Raw genomic sequence first — 21,234 nt, forward strand, 5'->3', positions numbered from 1 at the left:
TATATAGAATATACAAGTAAAAATGTGATTAAAAGCTGATTAACATTAATAATAATTAATTCAGATTCTCAAAACATGACAGCTCAGAAACCAGCACATGAGAATTTAAATCAGCCATTTAGCGCCCGCTTTTATTATAGAGAAGCCTCAATTTACTCTTAGCTCAGCTTTGCCTGATACTTTCCCTTCGTATTCTGAAATCTCCTTTCTTCCAGTCACAGTGGATGTTCTCATATAGCCTGTATCATACTAGAGACAGAAATGTAATTAAACAAATGTAATTATTAATTATGAAGTTTGGCATGGAGGGGGATGTATGGTGTTTATAGATACTTGTTTATAAGTACTTTGATAATTTGGCCACTTGAACCAAATGTTTCACTGACATGAATGTGAATCACTGCCCCCAAAAAATTGTAGGCAAGTTAAACTGGCAGAAAATGTGTATGACAATATTACCCATTAAAGGCAATAATACTTGACTGAGCTGGTGGTAAGTAATATATCCTTAAAGGAGAAGGAAAGCTACTAAAGCAGTTTATTGCCAATAGATTAGCCACAATAGTGAAAGCTATAAGACTATATTTATTTTGCAGAATAGTTTACCATACCTGAGTAAACAGCTCGAGTAACTCTCTCTGTTTGTTTAGGATAGCAGCTGCCATATTAGCTTTGTGTGACATCACTTCCTGCCTGAATCTCTCCCTGCTTACCCATAGCTCTGGGCTTAGATTACAGCAGGGAGGGGAGGGGGAAATGGAAAGGGAGAAGGAGAGAGGAGCAAACTGAGCATGCTCAAGCCCTAACACAGGAGGTTTATGCTGAAAACAGGAAGTCTGATACAGAAGCCCATGTGTACACAATAGAAGGAAAGAAATGCCATGTTTCTTTTGACAGAGCAGCATTACTGTGAGGGTTTACTGGTGTATTTACATAGACTTTCTGGTAAAGCTTACTTAATTTTAGCCTTATCTTCTCCTTTAAATACATTCTTCATCCAAGAAACAAGCCAGGTATTCACTTCACCACTTCTACCAAAAAGCCCCTGCTAGTGCTGAAATAAGCAGAAAGCAAGCGTAGAAATTACTTGTGGCTACATTATCCACATTATACTGGTATATAAAGATGTGCAAGAATATTATTTACAGTGCTTCTACTGGATGGAGCTTTAAAGGGGTAAATATAAAGGGGCAGATTTACTAAAGGGCAACGTGATTAACGCTGGCGATGATTTGCCAGCTTTGGCACTTTCAGGCACTTCGTCGATTTACTAATGGGTGCAGGCATCACTTTACTAGCGAAGGAGATCGACACTAGCGGTGTTTCGCACTATAAAGCCAGGCGACTTTTCACTCTGGCGAATGGGCGTTACTCCGCAAATTCACTAAAAACCTTTTTCTTTTTTCACAGTGATAGCCTGCAAAAGTGATTACATTTTTTTGGGGTACCCGTGTTCCCCCATACATTTTCTAACATATGGAACATAAACTATACAGTGGATTCATGTGTAGGGCATAATAAAAACTATATTTTCTTTATGAAGGTTCACTGGACTTGTATAATGTAATGTATTTGCTGCAACATATACGTCCATTCAACTTTAAATATCCCATGTGCAAATTAGTCTGAGCGAAGACCTCTAATGAAGTTTCACTAGGAAGAATTGAACGATAGCGCATCTTGTCTTTGATTGCCGAAGTAACGCTAGCAAAAATTTGCCATTGGTCGACGCCCTAGATGCAACATTTTAGTAAATTAGCGTTGTCCTAGAGATGTTACACCTGGCGAAGTGTTGCCATGGCTGCAAAGTCGTCGCTGGCGAATTTTCAAACGTAAGTAAATTCACCCAGAGTGATTTGTCTAAATTCGAAAATTCGAAAATTGGGCAGCAAACTGGAAAATGAGGTTCAATGTTGATAAATGTGTGTTGGGAGTTTCCTTAAATGAGAAGGATCTAGGGGTTTTTGTAGATAACAAGTTGTCTAATTCTGGGCAGTGTCATTCTGTGGCTACTAAAGCAAATAAAGTTCTGTCTTGCATAAAAAAGGGCATTAACTCAAGGGATGAAAACATAATTATGTCTCTATATAGGTCCCTGGTAAGGCCTCATCTGGAGTATGCAGTGCAGTTTTGGACTCCAGCCCTTAAGAGGGATATAAATGAGCTGGAGAGAGTGCAGAGACTAAGTGCAACTAAACTGGTTAGAGGGAGGGAAGACTTAAATTATGAGGGTAGACTGTCAAGGTTGGGGTTGTTTTCTCTGGAAAAAAGGCGCTTGTGAGGGGACATGATTACACTTTACAAGTACATTAGAGGACATTATAGACAAATGGCAGGGGACCTTTTTACCCATAAAGAGGATCACCGTACCAGAGGCCACCCCTTTAGACTAGAAGAAAAGAACTTTCATTTTAAGCAACGTAGGGGGTTCTTCACAGTCAGGACAGTGAGGTTGTGGAATGCACTGCCGGGTGATGTTGTGATGCTGATTCAGTTAATGACAATAAGAATGGCTTGGGTGTTTTCTTGGACAGACATGATATCAAAGGCTATTGTGATACTAAGCTCTATAGTTAGTATAGATATGGGTATATAGAATTTAATTAAAAGTAGGGAGGGGTGTGTGTATGGATGCTGGGTTTTCATTTGGAGGGGTTGAACTTGATGGACTTTTCTTTTTTCAACCCAATTTAACTATGTAACTATGTAACTATGTAACCCCTAAGAATTTATTTTAAATGTAAATAGTTATGCAGGTTTAGCCAACAGGTGGTGCTAAGTCACCTGAGAGCCTATATAAGACAGTCCCTTGCTGGGGCACTTACTTTTGGCTTATATAACATCTAAGAAGTATCAGCAGAGCGAAGTGGCCAGACCCTTGGGGGAGGTTGGTACCGTTAGGGCTAGCTAGAGGATAGTAGGGGCAAGTGGAAGGTAGAGAGGGCTAGCGAGCATGCACAGCCTGTTGTCCCAACAAGGAGTAATAGTTTGGGCTAGTGCCCTGAGGTGATTGTACACCAGTGTAGGAAAGTAAGCGTTGAGGTGTAGGTTAGTGGAGAGACTACGGACATTACATGTGACAATCGGGAGTAATAGTTCCTTAGGCGAGGAAGCCCCTGTACAGCTAATGACACTCCTGCCAATGCGTCTTACATGATCAGTTCTCTGGAGGCTTCAGATGGGAGAACAATGGGGTGTATGTGAGTAACTGATAATGTATGGGAAGAATACCCTTGTGGGCAACCTGAGCCCCAGTCTGAGCCGCATGCTGTGCCCCCTGCAATAAAAGAAGTGTTTTGAGCTCACCGTATTTATTGTGACAGTGACTTCTTTGGGGCAATAAAGGCCTCACACTTAACATCTACTAACAGGTGACGCACCAGCCGCGGGTGGCCCTGTTACAAGTGAAATGATTAAAAATTGTTCCCAAAGATCTGGGATGATAATAAACTTTGTTCATTAGCAGCCACTCTCTAAAAGGGGTTGTTCATCTTTAAATAAACATTTGGGGGCAGATTTATCAAAGGAGGAGGGGAATTTTCGAATGAATAAAATTCAAATTTTGAGCTATTTTTTGTGTACTTCGACTAGGGAATAGTCCAAATTCAATTTGAATTTGAAAAAAAAATCGAAAATTCTAATACCGAAATATATCATGTACTGTCCCTTCAAACATTCGACTTTGACCATTCATCATCTAAAACCTGCCAAATTACTGTTTTAGCCTATGGGGGACCTCCTAGAACCCATATGGAGTCAATTGGTGGAGTTTGAAAAATCAAAGTTTTTTTTGGGAAAACTTCAAATCGAATTCAATCGATTTTGGACAAATTCAGACATATTTGACCAAAAACTGACCTTTTTGACCAAAAAAAACTTCGTCTTACTCTCAGTTTGTATTTTTGAATTTCAAAGTTTTTCAATTCGAAATTTGACCCTTGATAAATATGCTATGATATAGAGAGGGATATTCCGAGACAATTTAAAATTGGTTTCATATTTTATTTGTGGCTTTTGAGTTGTTTAGCTTTTTATTCAACATCTCTCCAGTTTGCAATGTCAGCAATCTGGTTGTTAGGATTAAAATGACCCTAGCAACCATGTACTGATTTGAATAAGAGACTGGAATATGAATAGGAGGGGTCTGAATAGAAAGATGAATGATAAAACGTAGCAATAACAATACATTTGCAGCCTTACAGAGGATTTGCTTTTTTCGATGGGGTCAGTGACCCCCAATTTGAAAGAGTCAGAAGAAAATAGCAAATCATTCAACTACAAGAACAGAGACTGTTATATCACTGCCTAATGTATAGTCATAGACAAGTTTGAAGTGTTACTGCCTGCTCTGTTTTTAAGATCTCAATAGAAATCGGCTTTACTAGCCCCTCCCCCCAGTACATCCCTTCTTCATTTCAGCTGCAATTGGGCTGGGGGAGGTCACAAAGGAGCTTAGACAAGAAGCGGCTCTGCCAATCTGGGCTGGTGGGGCCCACGAGGGTTGGGAGCCCACTGGGTTTTTCCCCATGTCCCTCTGGCCCAGTGTGACCTGCCGTCATTATATTTGTTTTCAGTTTCTGAGGCTGAGTATCACTCATTATTAGGCCTATTTCACATTTGTATTTGGTTTTGAGTATTGTCAGGGGTATAAATGTCTGTGTATATCTGTATATGTTATATTATGACAGATTTATTGAATGCCAAAGGAAGGAGCTTTACTGTTTTTACCACGTCACTGATAAAAAGCCCTTTTTTTTTTACACCTTTTATATTTCCCCTTGTCTTTTGAAGGAAACAATAAACTCAGACTACGGAATGGTGCAAGTCCATGTGAAGGCAGAGTAGAGGTTTATCTCCAGGAAGAGTGGGGTACAGTGTGCAGCAGACATTACTGGGATAATAAAGCTGCTGATGTGGTTTGCAGACAGAGGAGATGTGGCCGTGCTGTCCGTGCTACTAGCGACGCACATCATGGTGCAGGTACCGGGAGGATTTGGTGGGATGCAGTATTCTGCCAAGGAACGGAATCCTATCTATGGGACTGTGATTCCATACCAGGTGGGAAATTGCCCTGTGGTCATGATTGGGATGCAGGAGTGATCTGCTCAGGTACAACATTTTCAATAATATTATGAAATATTAAAGGGGTTGTTCACCTTCATATAACATTCAAAAATGTAACAGTTCATGTAAAAATAACAAGCTTTGCCATATAAATGTTTAACAAAAAATGTGCAGTTGATGAGATATTCACCTCAGATGGATCCCTTTGCAGATGGGGTCCTTTCATCATTGGCCCCCTGTTGGGGGGGGTCGCTGACCCCTAAAAATGCTACAGTGACTGTTGTACTTCCTTATTTTACATCATAGACACTCCTGGCAGAAGCAGGAAGTGCACACATGCAGCAGTTTCTGAAGCTTAACTCTGATTGGTTGATTCTCCTGTCAGTCTCCTTCTCATCCCTAGTCTGTGTGGTTAATTTGCATACACACGGCTCTGTAGGGAGGGGCAGGGCCAGCGTGTGAGCAGAGGAGAAGTCTTCTGGTGGGACTTGGTGTGGCAGTATGTATGCACAAAGAAGTTTCTTATGTGAAGGGGCTGACTTGATGGAGGTGAATGTTTAGCTGTTTGTGTGTGTTGGGGGGACAGTGTGTCATTTTCACTGGGGGGAACAGGAGGGTGCGGGGGGCACAGGCTTGTGTGGGGTTGGAGGAGGAAGGAGGGAGCTGCTGTGTAAAGGTACAGAACGCATTTTAGGACATCCTGCGGGGAAATACCCTTCCTTCCTGCGATGTCCTATGCCTTCTGAATGGCGCATCGGGTGCTTTTACCGTCACTCGTCGTCCAATTCTGCAGTCACACCTCCGTCCTCTACCCTCCCTTCTCAACTGTCAGCAGGCCCAGACTGGCAATCTGTGGGTTCTGGCAAATGCCAGAGGGGCTGCTGTAAGTTGCCATATAGAGTCACTGTATATTGGGCTGGTGGTAGGCTGTTTGGGCTGCTGTTTGGGCCTCTGTGTACCTGAAATGCCAGGGCCTATTTTGAGTCCAGGCCTGGCCGTCAGTCATGCTAACTCTGCCCTCAGCCTTAAGCCCTCAGCCTTCAGCCTTCAGAAGAGGACTGAAGGTTGAGAGCTGAGGGCTGAAGGTGGAATTAGCATGACTGACGGCTGAGAAGGGAGGGTAGAGGACAGAGGTGTGACTTCAGAATTGGACGACGAGTGACGTTAAAAGCACCTGATGAGCCATTCAGAAGGCCTAGGACATCACATGCAAGACAGGTATTGAGCAGCAGGATGTCCTAAAATGCGTTCCGTATGTGCTGATTTTATCCTTATTGCTTCTTGCCAACAAAGTTAGTTTAGAAGAGATAGGATGTCAGTCAATGAAGGAGTGGACTCGGACAGCCAATTTAAGAACAATTGGTTTTTTTGTAGCAGCTGTAAACAGCAAAATTAGGTTTGGCAATAAATCCTTCTGGGAATTAGACTGACTCTTCAGACCTGGTCTTAGAGAGTCCAGATGTAATAGTGCAGATTTTGGGCATAGTTTAATTTTAAGCTTTAGTTTTAGAGACAAAAACTTTTGGACAGTCCCATAAGTAGTGAAATAAGTTTACGTCTAGTTTGGGTACATTTCGGCAAAATGGTCTGAGAGCCCACACACAAGACTTATACAATTTCCCATAACCCAGGTGAACCATTTTGAAGTGTTGAACTCTCCAATTTTCAGACACCAAATACTTGTTATATTTACTAATAGAATATGAGAGTTTTGGGAAGGAGTAATTGTAGTATGTAAGTAGCCAGACCATTTTTCAGCCACTTTTTTGAGAGGATGATTTTTCAGATTTCCTGCAGACCAAAGTTTTTGAGAAATTAGATTTATGTTGATTAAATTGGAATTCTCAAGATGACCTAAGTAAGCCAGTGTTTCTGAAGAGCAAAAGATTCTTTATTTTTGACTCCAACCAATCCACTCTTGATAAACATGTAATTAGAGTGGTCTCCTGGCTTCAGGTTGTTCTGTCTTCTAAACTCGGGCCATTTTAGTAGGTTGCCATTGTCAGGCTCTACCACATCTTTCATCAGTAAAGGTAAATGATTTCTCCTAAAACACCACCATTCTCATTATTCCTCCAAAATGTCCTCTGTTCTAGTCTGGTGCATTAGCAGTAGATGCATTGCAGGAGCATTATGTACTGTGCATGCAAAAAACATGGTAGATCAAATCTCTGCACTCCAAAGCAAAGTACATAGACCTGCTTCCCCCCAAAGAATACCGTACTACCTGCAGTTCTCAGTGGAGCCCTGTACTTTAACACTTTGTTTGCCAAGCACACACACTGTATATGCTGGCAGACAAGGGCTCTATCTGACAAGTATGTACTAGGAACATTATTGATCAGATTTGCACTTCTCTCTGCATTGGTGGCTTCTGCTGCCTCTGCATAGAGTTACAAACATGTATGATTGAGTGGGATTAAATGTTTTATTGGGATTACATGTATGAGTGAGATTATGCATATGTATGAGTGGGATTATGCATATTAGTGAGTGGGATTACATACATAAGTGGGTGGGAATACATGTATACAATACAGAGACAATGATGCATTTTGTGTGAGTAATATGTGCCCAATTTAATGACATTGTAAGGGTTTATAGAGTTTACATGTCCATTAATGTATATGCTTATTTGCATAGTAACAATGTGTGAGATTGGGGATATGCTGGTCTTTTTGAGACTCTCAAGTAATGCACACAAGATAACAGCCAATGCAAGGGAGAAATTAACCAATGGCCTTTGAATTTATGTGACTGCTTACAAGTGCACAAGCAACCAATAAATTACAAGGGGAGGGCAGTATCAATGTCCAATAAGAACCAAGTAAGGGCAAAGCCTGAGAGTGATGATGTAATCATATAGGAAGTGCAGGTGTAAAACAGGCCACTCCCATCCTTCAGAAAACTGATCAGAGAGACAGGAGAAGGACAGATTTAAATGGTATATAAACTGGCTTTTACAATGACCTTTTTACTTTTTTGATGGCAAATGGGTTTTCTAACACACTGGGGGTCATTTATCAACACTGGGCAAATTTGCCTATGGGCAGTAACCCATGGTGACCAATTAGATTGCTGCATTCATTGTTCTACTTGCAGCTGGCATTAAAAAGCTACTCAGTGACGGCCTCGAGGAAGAGATTTGGCTTGATGTCTTCCCCTTCTCCTTTAACGCCCTTGGCAAATAACCCAGATTTTCCTATAGGGCTTTCGAGGCGAGCGATGGCTTGGTGGACCGCGAAGGGACTTTCCACGATTCACTCGCTGACCAGATATGGGAAGCCTCTGTCGTCCCAACAACTACGGGACCTTCACGACCCTCCCATGCAGGAGGCCTTTCGGACGACGCAATTAGCCCATTTTGCGCAACAACAGATCCGACTTGCTGCTGACGGCTGCTTAAAGTCTACAGCCTTGGAGACCATTTGCAAGCAGCATCCGCTCCAACCTGGCATCCTCAGCACGCTGTACAAACTCTTAAACCAACCCCCGCAGAATTCTCAGAAACTGGGATATATGCTGAAATGGGAGGCAGACCTGAATACCACACTGTCGACCCAACAATGGGCCCATTGTAGTCTTACAACGCATAAAGGGAGCACCTGTGTGGCTATAAGGGAGACTTCTATTAAATTACTCCACAGGACCTATCTAGTCCCCGCAAGATTGCATAAGCTCTATCCCTCGTGCAATCCACAATGCTTTCGAGGCTGTCCAGACCCAGGAACGTTATTGCATATATGGTGGTCTTGCCCAGTTGTTTCGCAATTCTGGGAAGCTGTTCTTCATCTCTTGTCCAGAGTCCTCCATACTACTTTTCCAAAGGACCCTATGGTACTTTTACTGGGCAGGAAGCCGCACAATCATACCAATTCGGCCCACAAGCTGAGTCAACATATTTTGATGGCGGCTAGACTTATCATAGCAGCCAACTGGAAAAAAACAGGACTACCTTTGGGTTCTCTTAAGGCTAAGATAATTTGCATAGCCACTAATGAGAAACTTACTTATACCTTGATGAATGATATGGCGGCCTTCGACAAAATATGGCTTCCTTGGCTGGCCCATGAAAACGACCCTCAGCTTTTTCAAGCCCTGCACTCATGATACGAACCACACTGACTGGCTTTAGTTGACTCTCACGTTTAGTCCCCCCCCCAATTGTGCCAGTACAGATACCCCACCGCCTTACAACTATATTGTTTCTCATTTTTTCTGCAAATGATATGTCTTTCCCCCCCCGTATCTCTGATCTTCCTTCCCCCCTTTTTTTTTTCTTCTCCTCTCCTTCTTCTTTTCTTTTCTCTCCTCCTTTCTTCTCTCTGTCTTGAATAATGGTTATTATCAGTTGTATTGTGTATGACAATTACTGACGGGATTCCGTGTGCCACGGATACCCTGCTCTTGGCTTAACTGTACTCAATAAAACTTGTCAGTTTAAAAAAAAAAAAAGCTACTCAGTGATTGGTTGCTATAGGTAACTGCCCATGGGCAAATTTGCCCAGTGTTGATAAATCACCCCCAATGAGAGCATTTTTAGTGGTTTCATAAGATTTGGACGTTGAAGGTGAATAACCCCTTTAAGTGTAAAGGGTGTGTGTGTCTTACAATGTCTTACCCTGGGCATTATGTCAGATCCATATTCAGCATGAGCTAACTGATCCACAGAAGATAAACACATTCCCTTAATACCGTAACATTTTATGCTCAGAAAGTGAACAGATCATTTTCTCTTGAAATGAAAGAGAAATTGTCACTTTCCACATGTATCTAGAAAATCTCTTTATGTCTTTAATAAGTGACGCAGCACAGACCTAACTGCAGCCTCCAGCAACTAAGGTCTGTTTATTACTGGCAGCTCCTGTCTCAGGGCTTTACATGGGGAGGCACATTCATCAAAGGTCCAATTTCAAATTCATGTGAGTTTTTAAAAACACCCTTAAACTCCCAAAAATTCGACCAATCTAAATGTATTTTTAAAAATCTAATTTTTTTAAACTTGGATGATTTAAATGAACCCGAAAACTCGAATTGAATTTGAATCAAATTTGATTCGAATTTTAAAAGCTTGATTCAACTCAAATGCCAGGAAGGCTGCAAACATCTCCAAATTGATCCCTGGGCCTCTCCCATTGACTTAAACAACAATTCGGCAGGTCTTAGGTGACGAATAGCCAAATTCAAGTTCTTAAAGGGGTGGTCACATTTAAGTTAACTTTTAGTATATTATAGAATAGCTTATTCTAAGCAACATTTAAATTGGTATTCATTATTTATTTTATATTGTTTTTAAATAATTTGCATTCTGCTTAAATATCTTTCCAGTTTTCAAATGGGGGCCACTGACCCCATCTAAAAAACAAATACTCTGTAAGTCTACAAATGTATTGTTACTTTATATTACTCATCTTTCTATTCGGGCCTCTCCATCAATGCATGGTTGCTAAGGTAATTCAGACCCTAGCAACTGGATTCCTGTAATTACAAACTGGATAGCTGCTAAAATGCTAAAAAACTCAAAAACCACAAGTAATAAAAAATGAAAACAAATTGCAAATTGTCTCACTATCACTCTCTATATCATACTAAGAGTTAGTTTAACAGTGAACAACCCCTTTAAATGGCCAGAGTATGATAAATCTTGAAAATGGAATTCTAATTTTTTGAAAAACTCGATTAGAATTTGAATAACTCCCTTTTCGAATTTGACAATTTTAAACATAAAAAAATTAGAAAATTCAAATTCAAATTTTCAATTCGATCCTTGATAAATCTGCCCCCTAATGAACATTTTGGAGGTGAAATTCTGATAGGCTGGAGCAATGTTTAGATTTATTCTTAGCATGTCAAACCCTTGCCCCATCTCCAGTGCCCATTACCAGCTTCTAACAGTGGGTGGTGATGTAGAAATCTTTCTTGTCCTATCAAATAGCAGTATTAGCAGCAACAACAGATGGTACATCTATGCAATGGCTATGTCTCAACTTAGGTATCACATTTTTAAAGTCAGAATGCTTGCTTTTTTTTACTGGCAATCATATAGGATTTACTAACTACACTGCAGTCTGCACCTTGCCCTAGATAAAGCAATCTGGTATGAGGTGCAGAAGGCAGCATCATGGACACAGGCAGCCCTGTCCATAGATTGGATTCAAGTCTATATTTAAAATCAGGGCTGTCCTGTGCTGTATTGTTCATACAAGACCCTGCATTGTTCACACCTGTAAAACCATTTATTGTTCACACCTGTAAAACCCTACATTGTACCTTTTATTCAGTCTGTAAGCACCAGCATTGTTCAGATTATCACACCACATACAGATTGTAGGAGCAGCACTTGCATTATGTCACTGTACATAGCACACTATTTACTGTTCATTTTAAGAGTGGCCCTGCACCTGATCAGTCATTGTATGGTCCTGATAGATTTCCCTGTTTCCTGCCCTACTCTGGCTGTGTCTGCTCTACGTTACATGCCCTGCTCTTATCCTACCTGTGTGTGCCATACTCTGTCTGCCCTATGTTCCCTGCGTGTGTGTAATGCCCATTTAGCCCTGTGGGATTGGCATACCTTTGATGGGGTGGTAGTAAATGCTATTAATGGGTATATATTGATTACCACAGTTTATATGGAGATTCTCTTAATCCTGCTAGTGTTTAGTCTTGCGGCCTTTTTCCCCCTATTTCCTTTCCTTTTCTACAATGTGTCTAGTTATATTAACTTAGATGGTAACATTAAGAGTTGTATTTTGTTACATTCTCTAAGATTTTGCTGGCAATGTTGATTGCTTAATAGATAAGTTTTTGATACATTTCTATGAGACATTGTGGATGTCAATGTGTGTGTTTTTAAGAAAAGTTCACTAAATAAAATCTTTTAAAAAATGTTTACGCATTTTTTATATGTATTATTATATGTATTTATTGATTGACCAACTGATGGCCGAACACACAGATTTTGGATAGAGGCCTAGAAATTATAATCACAGTATATATTTGAGATGAGCACTGTCACTTTAAGATGCACTTTTGGATACATGAATGGTTCACACATATGTGAATTCTTAATGAGGGATTGATTCTGATTAGTTGAGGGGATGATATAATGATGTACCACACTTCCTGTCATTATCCTGACGATGGCTCTAGGTGAGCCGAAACGCGTTGATACACCATGCACCAATAAATAATGTTTTGATACACGCTGGATGGCGTTCGCTGTGACAATTAACATATCACTTGTTTATTAATATACTAATAAATATGCTTTAATGTTAAATACACTTATGACTAAGTACCGGCGGGTATGAAACAAGTAAAATTGATTTTTTGGAGGGTCAGTATGAACCATTTTTTTACTATGTGCATTTAATTAATTTTTGACTTTTTATATATAATAGCTTCCAGGATACCTACTTTTACATTATTATTGTTAAACAAGCCAATCATTAGCCCTGATTTCCAGTAATGTGGATAAACTGAACTTTTTCTATAATTTTGATAATAAGAGAGTGCTATGAATATTATTTTGAAAATAGTCTGGGCTTTGTCCATTTCAAGTGAAAAAATTACTTTGTACTTAATCATGCAGTCTGTGGGCCATCAGTTAGTAGCTCTTAAGTCAGACCATGTATGCTGCTGGAAATAAGCTGTTGACAGGAAAAAACAACAAAAACAAACAAATCAACTGAAAAGGATAAGTATTTGCTATTAACTGCTATTTTATAGTAAGGTTTTATATTTAAATACTGTGGTTTAGTTTTTTATCATTTTTTTTCTGTCTTGGGTGCTAAAAAGCAAAGTTTGGTGTGCTAGTGTGCTTCCAGCAAGTTTGCCACAACCTGCTTTACTCTGCAGTTAGTTTTCCCTCTGTTTGAGGGGGTGGGGTTTGATTAGTTGCACCTGAATAGACTGTATAAAAAGAACCCCTTGGACTCCAGTGGAGCTTGCTCTAGTGTTGGCTTCTCTTAAGTGTTTGTTCTTTAAGAGGGGGATCTGTGTAAGTGGAGTTAGGGGGGGATCTGTAAGTGGAGTTACCGGAGTTAGGGGGGGATCTGTAAGTGGAGTTACAAACACCGGAGTTTCAAACTAAAGGAGGTTCAAACTAGGTCAAAAGTTTTGTTCTAAACCTAATTTTTATTTTTTTATTTTTTTTTATTCCTGTTTTGATCTGTAACAGGGATAATGAGTGCTAGCAAGATTGAAGGTCTGACTCAGTGCACAATCTGTCATATGTATGCAGATTTTGAACTAGAGATCCAAAATGCTTACCTCTCTGGTGGTTGTGAGCAAATTGCCACTTTGGAGGCTTGAGTTAGAGCACTAGAGCAACAAATTACAACACTGCGATTAATTGACAATCTAGAAAGATAGTTTGGGGGGGGACAGAACAGCAGCAGGATTATGAGGCAGCTAGCTGGGTGACAGTTAGAAAATCTAAGGTGGGCAAAAGGAAAATGGAGGCTGATCCAGAGCTTATACATCGCAACAAATTTGCCAGATTGTGTGAAGATGATGGGAATATGAACTCCGGATTGGCAATTCTAGATGGGGCTGATCTCTCTAACAGCCGGGAGACCAGTTTCTCTAGTAGTGGTGGGGGGGGAGAGTAGAGTCAGGTCTAAGCAGATTGTGGTTGTAGGGGATTCAATTATTAGGAAAGTGGATAGGGTAATTTGTCGTCTGGATCACTACAACCGAACAGTTTGCTGTCTACCTGGTGCCAGGGTTCGGCATGTGGTGGATCAGATAGATAAATTATTGAGTGGGGCTGGGCACGACCCAACTGTCTTAGTGCATATCGGTACTAATGATAGATGAAAAAAAGAGTAATTTCAGGGATCTAGGCTCTAAGATCAGGGAAAGGTCTTCCAATGTCATCTTTTCTGAAATTTTGCCTGTGCCACGTGCAAGTTTAGGAAAACAGCGGGAGTTTAGGGAGCTAAATGTGTGGCTCAAATCTTGGTGTAGGAATGAAGGGTTTGGGTTCCTAGAGCACTGGGCTGATTTTCGTTGGGGTACAACCTATACAGTCATGACGGTTTGCACCTCAATGGAAGGGGGTCTGCAGTGCTAGGGGAAAGAATGGCTAAGAGGTTGGAGGAGTGTTTAAACTAGGCAAGGGGGGGGCGGGTGAGAAAAAGGATTATGGGGAAGCTAGTGTAGACAGGGCAGTGGGGTTAGTAAGGGGTCATGGGGGAGGAGTGAGGGGGACATACAATTTACCAGCTAAGGAGGTCCCTCTGTTACAAGAAAAACAGACTAATACTAACTTAACATATAATTCTTCACTAAGTAATGCACATTTCAAAAGTAAAACTAGTAACCTCCGCTGTATGCTGGCAAATGCACGGAGTTTGTCAGGTAAAATGTGAGACATAGAATTAATTGCATGCTCTAAAAATTATGATATAATTGGTATCACTGAGACCTGGTGGGATAAAACATGTAACTGGACTGTGAATTTAAATGGTTACACCCTATTTAGGAGGGACAGAGGGATAAAAAAGGGTGGAGGAGTGTGTTTGTATGTAAAGCCTGAATTAAAGCCATGCGCTAAAGAAATAACAATAGCTCACACTGGTGAGGGAGTGGAACCCCTCTGGGTAGAGATTTTGACTGGGCAAAAAGGTTACAAAGAGAATCATCATATGAAATCCAGCTCCAGATACAAGCGGCTTCACAGCTGGGTCAAGTTGTTGCTATGGGTGACTTCAATTATCCAGACATTGACTGGGGTAATGGGGTTGCCAAGACAGAAAAAGCTATTAGGCTTATAAATATGCTGAATGACAACTTTTTATTCCAGCTCGTTCAAGAACCTACTAGGAATAACTCTCTTTTGGATCTTGTAATAACTAACAATACTGAACTCATCTCTAACATTTGTGTGGGTGAGCATTTAGGGAATAGTGATCATAACATGGTCTCCTTTGAGATTCTGTTGCAGAAGCAATTCTATAAGGGAGTAACTAAAACACTAAATTTCAGACGTGCAAACTTTGACAGTATAAGGGCATCTCTGCAACATATTAAGTGGGAAATGCTTTTCACAGGGTTAAACGCGGAACACAGATGGGAAGTCTTTAAAATGCTGCTTAATAAATATACATGTTAGTATATTCCACTTGTAAGCAAGGAACGTCGTTGCAAAGCAAAAGCTTTTTGGTTCAATAGAAGCGTTGGTGTTGAGGTGGGTAAGAAAAGACGTGCTTTTAAGGCTTTCAAGTTAGCTGGTACAGCCGAATCATTTATAAGGTACAAGGAGGCCAATAAATCATGCAAAGAAGCTATAAGACAAGCTAAAATTGCTATAGAAAAGGATATTGCAGCAAGCAGTAAAATAAATCCAAAATTATTTTTTAAATATGTTAATAGTAAAAAAATGAAGCAGGAAGGGGTGGGGCCTTTACAGTCAGAGGGGGGTCAGCTGGTTGATGAAAACAAAGAGTGGTGGTAAATGGAACATTTTCTAATTGGACCAGTGTTGTTAGTGGAGTACTGCAGGGCTCTGTACTAGGTCCCTTGCTTTTCAACTTGTTTATTAATGACCTGGAGGTGGCCATTGAAAGTACTGTTTCTATTTTTGCAGATGATACTAAATTGTGCAGAACTATAGGTTCCATGCAGGATGCTGCCACTTTGCAGAGTGATTTGTCTAAACTGGAAAACTGGGCAGCAAACTGGAAAATGAGGTTCAATGTTGATAAATGCAGGTTATGCACTTTGGCAAAAATAATATAAATGCAAGTTATACACTAAATGGCAGTGTGTTGGGAGTTTCCTTAAATGAGAAGGATCTAGGGGTTTTTGTAGATAACAAGTTTGGGCAGTGTCATTCTGTGGCTACTAAAGCAAATAAAGTTCTGTCTTGCATAAAAAAGGGCATTAACTCAAGGGATGAAAACATAATTCTGCCTCTTTATAGGTCCCTGGTGAGGCCTCATCTGGAGTATGCAGTGCAGTTTTGGACTCCAGTCCTTAAGAGGGATATAAATGAGCTGGAGAGAGTGCAGAGACTAAGTGCAACTAAATTGGTTAGAGGTGTGAAAGACAAATTATGAGGGGAGACTGTCAAGGTTGGGGTTGTTTTCTCTGGGAAAAAGGTGCTTGCGAGGGGACATGATTACACTTTACAAGTACATTAGAGGACATTATAGACAAATAGCAGGGGACCTTTTTATAAATTCTTTATTTTCCAAACGCACATCCACCAGTCACATCCAAAATGCAATGATACAAATTCAGTCTTTTGTATCAGGAATCATTAGTGCAGTAAATAGCATACTTAGAAAGATACAGTTTCGTGACATGAGCATGAGAACAAAACCACGAACATGAAAATATACGAACATAAGAAAATAATAAAATAAAGTAAAAGGATTATGCCATTTGTTAAACATTGTGTAATACAACATGCATTTGCTGTAAGAGAGTTACAGGTAAGTAAACGAGAGAGGGAAGAACGTATCTAGACATTATGAAGTGGCATGGAGGGGAGGCCCGCCGGGTCCACAGAGAAGCCCCTTTTAGTAATGACGGCATCAATACATATGCATCAATTCCGTAAATAAGGAAACCCACCTAATTGATAAGTGCTGCACATTCCTTTGATTCCATGAAGAGGAGCCAATGGGTCCATTTCCGATTAAAAGCATCTTCTTGGGATTGATTATCCCTAGGGAGTTTTAACCTTTCAAAGTGATACATTTCTTGAACCTGTAAGATCCATTCCTTGATAGAGGGAATCTGGTCCGTTCTCCAATACTTGGGGATTAGTGCTTTAGCAACAGTGATCAGAGTGGAAACAATTGAGCTTTTATATTGTGCTGTAGACAAGATGTTGTGTTGGAGGAGGAAAAAGGCTGCTGAGTCAACAATTGTCAAATCCGTAAACTGAGATATCAGATGTTTAACTTTCAACCAGTAAGGTTGTAGTCCCAGGCAGGCCCACAGAATATGGGACAATGTCCCCCTCCCTTTTCCGCACCTCCAGCATGTGTCAGGGAGATTCGGGTAAATTTTTGCTAACTTTGTAGGCACCCTATACCAGTGAGAGAGTATTTTATAGTTGTGCTCCTGCAGTTTGTAGCTAGTCACCGTACGAAATGACCTGTCGACAATAGAGGACCATTTCTCCTCAGTAAACGTAACTTGGAGTTCCTTTTCCCAGTTCCCTTTGAAAATGGCCGAAGGAGAGGCCTGAGTTTCAGAAAGGACCTTGCGCAACAAAGAAATTTCGTGTGGGTATCTCACCAATTTCGTGAACAATTGCTCAAAAGCAGTATCGTCTCCACTTGCAGAACTCAATGCGCCCTCTGTCATCAAGAAGTGTTTAACCTGATAGTACCTCAAACGATCCAATGAGGTTATATTATCAGGTTGCAGGATCTCCTCCAATGTTTTAAATTCCCTGCCACGCATAAGCTGGAAAGCCCACAACGTGTCTCTGAGACCAGTGTTTAAAGTTAGACACTCGTAAACCCGGTGAGGGGACCTTTTTAACCATAAAGAGGATCACCGTACCAGAGGCCACCCCTTCAGACTAGAAGAAAATAACTTTCAACATAGGGGGTTCTTCACAGTCAGGACAGTGAGGTTGTGGAATCCACTGCCGGGTGATGTTGTGATGGCTGATTCAGTTAATGACTATAAGAATGGCTTGGATGATTTTTTGGACAGACAGAATATCAAAGGCTATTGTGATACTAAACTCTATAGTTAGTATAGATATGGGTATATAGAATTTGTGTGAAAGTAGGGAGGGGTGTGTGTAAGGATGCTGGGTTTTCATTTGGAGAGGTTGAACTTGATGGACTTTGTCTTTTTTCAACCCGATTTAACTACTGTGTGTAACTATGGAACAGATTGTAGTGCATTTTTAGACAGAAATCCTCCCTGTGTGCTCAGACAGGTGAATTACAACTTTTGCCAATACTTGGGAATATGGGTTTGATCCAGTTGTTTCTCTGCCAGTGGAAAATCACAGGTGAAGAAACTGTTGATGTAACATTAGACTTAGCCTACCCAAACAAAAAAATCACCCTCAACCTATGAATATCTATATGAACACAGTGTCGTAAATCATTACATCTATTCTATAAGTTGTATTGTCATAACCTTTTATTGATACAACAGATCATACAGCATTCAAATGGGTAGAAGGACACAGCACTTGCTCAGGGCATCTAGAGATGGAACATGGAATCAATTTGGCCTCAGTGTGTGAGTTGGATGATGAGCTGAGAGTGGCCAATGTTATCTGCAGGCAGCTGGATTGTGGGATTGCAGTAACACCACCAGTGATGACAAATTCCCTCAAGTGGAGAGAGGAAATCTGGACTGGGGAAATCAAGTGTGTTGGAAATGAGACCAATATAAGAAACTGTCCCTGGACTGACAGATTTGAGAAAAACTGCAGTAACCCAAATCCTCCAGCCATACATTGCATAGGTGAGTATATTTTAATAATGGCTGGTATATGATTTATAACAGACCAGTAAGACGTCTATCACTGAATGACCATTTTAGTTGCTTTTAGTTAAAAACATGAAGAAAGTTGGGGGTGGGAATAAAACATGTTTGAGTTGTTAAAAGCATGTGAGTTGTGGAAAGCTGCAGTTTTGATGTCTGAATCAGAGTAGTAACATTATGGACACTTGTATTTTTAGAACTTTTTAGTATATATTTTTAGTATATATTGTGTAGTTATAGTATATTTTATATATATATATATATATATATATATATATATATATATATATATATATATATATATATATATATATATACAGTATATTTTTCTCTGGAAAGATGTGTTGGCATTTTGCCACTGGATGGGAAATTATTTTTTCAGGAGGGCAGTCATGTTAGGGAGTTATAAATATTAATCTTAATATGTGCGTTATATTGCAGACATATAAATGCTGAAGAATTGTATTTTGCAGGTACATACAAAGACCACAGGATAGTGAATGGCAGTGAGAGTTGCTCAGGGAGAGTGGAGCTGAAGCGTGTAGGACAATGGAGGTCTCTGTGCAACTCACACTGGGATTTACACGCTGCTAATGTCTTGTGTCGGCAACTCAACTGCGGCACTGCCGTCTCAATTCCACATGGGAACATATTTGGGACAAATAATCTTATATGGACTGATAAATTTCACTGCAAGGGAACTGAGTCCCACCTAGCTGAGTGTCCTTACACTGCCCTGGGGAACAGTCATTGCCCACATACTGATACAGCAGCTGTTATATGTACTGGTAAGTTGTTCTCTTAAGTATACCCTTTAATATTTCAGAACGCATGAAGAGTTTACAATATGGTTAAAAAAGTGCACACACATAATTATTAGTGAAAATGCCACACGATGACAATTTTACCAATTAACCATAAAGTTGTGACTTTTACACATTACATTAATTTTTATATTTTAGCAGTTTCCAAGACATTTGGATTTTTTTGGCTCAAATGGAAGTCAGCAGCTATAAGGTTAACTGAATGCTGGAAGCGCACAGGCAGTTAGGGGAGTTTATTATTTTGGTGGTGTTGCCCATAGAAACCAATCAGATCTGTGATTTTGCCATGGGCAATATCACAGTGATATTTGTCTCCATTGTTAATAAATACAATTCTTAAGGTTGCTGGTCTTCAAAAAAACTATTGAGTGGCAAGTCTCCTGGTCCTGATGGGTATCCCAATGACTATTATAAAGTGTTCGCTCATATATTAGTGCCCAAGCTTACTAAACTTTTCAACTACTGGGTGGAGTCTGACACCATAAGCCCGGAATCCCTTGCAGCACATATAGTCACCATCCCAAAGTCGGGAAAATTCCCAGACAACTGCACCAACTAAAGATCAATTGTACTCTTAAATACTGACATTAAAATATATGCCAAAATTCTTGCATTAAGATTAGCCCGGTGCTCCCAAATTTAATAAAAAATGACCAACTTGGATTTATACTCGGTAGGCAAGCCCCAGACAATACTAGGAAATTACTAAATTTAATCCATATTTCTGAAAAAGAGTCATCTCCTTTCTTGGCCTTATCGCTAGATGCGGAGAAGGCATTTGACAGAGTGAACTGGACTTACATGGAAAAGGTCCTAGAAAAAATCAGACTGCAGGGCAATTTTCTAAAGGCAATACTGCTTCTGTACACTAAGCCGTCTGCTAAAGTGAGAATCCCGGGTGCCCTGTCGAATGCCTTTGACATAACCAATGAACAAGGCAGGGATGCCCCTTGTCGCCCCTTATATTTGCCTTAATAGTAGAACCTCTTGTAGAGAAAATCCACGTACACCCAGGAATAGAGGGAATAAAAGCAGCTGCTGACCATCACTAATCCGAAAGTATCACTGCCCCAACTCATGAGCTAGCTTAAGGCCTTCCAACACATCTCACACTATAAGATTAATCAGGACAAAACACAGGCCCTTTCAATCGGTCTACCCCATGCAGAAATTGCCCAATTGCAACTATTGTACAAGTTTGATTGGAGAAGTACGCATATTATAAAATTACTATATTACCACGCATTCTCTATCTATTTAGATAAAAAATTTAAATCGAAAAAGACAAAAATAAGTGAATTAAAGAGGTTTAGATCCCCTTTAAAGGGGTTGTTAATCTTTGAGATAACTTTTAGTATGATGTAGACAGATATTCTGAGACAATTTGCAATTGTTTTTCATTTTTATTATTGAAGGTTTTTGAGTTATTTAGCAGCTCTTCAATTTGCAAGTTAAGCAATCTGGTTGCTAGGGTCCAAATTACCCTAGCAACCATGCATTGATTTGAATAAGAAACTGGAATATAAATAGGAGAGGCCTGAATAGAAAGATAAGTAATAAAAAGTAGCAATAACAATACATTTGTAGCCATACAGAGCATTTATTTTTTAGAAGGGATCAGCGACGACCATTTGAAAGCTGGAAAGAGTTAGAAGAAAAAGGCAAATAACTTAAAAAAATAAATAATGAAAACCAATTGAAAAGTTGCTTAGAATTGGCCGTTCTGTAACTAACAAAAGTTACCTTAAAGGTGAACCACCCCTTTAATTGAAGGCAATGCAAAAATGTAAAATGTAAAAAACTAAATTATTATTATTATTAACTGAGCTTGGAACCTCATGGCAGCATATGTGTGTTTATGTTTAATGTA

The 21,234-nt window shown here is 40.0% G+C and overlaps 1 protein-coding gene across 1 annotated transcript in view; it reads left to right on the top strand.

Moving 5' to 3' along the window:
• Positions 1–21,234, top strand: part of LOC108699031 — a 204,830-nt gene that overhangs the window by 153,775 nt on the left and 29,821 nt on the right. The window contains exons 40-42 of the mRNA XM_041573941.1: positions 4,792–4,980; positions 18,205–18,519; positions 19,014–19,328. Of these exons, the coding sequence (XP_041429875.1) occupies positions 4,792–4,980; positions 18,205–18,519; positions 19,014–19,328 (819 nt within the window). The remainder of the gene's footprint in view (positions 1–4,791; positions 4,981–18,204; positions 18,520–19,013; positions 19,329–21,234) is intronic.

The sequence above is a fragment of the Xenopus laevis genome, chromosome 8L (genome assembly GCF_017654675.1).
Source record: "Xenopus laevis strain J_2021 chromosome 8L, Xenopus_laevis_v10.1, whole genome shotgun sequence".
Taxonomy (NCBI): domain Eukaryota; kingdom Metazoa; phylum Chordata; class Amphibia; order Anura; family Pipidae; genus Xenopus; species Xenopus laevis.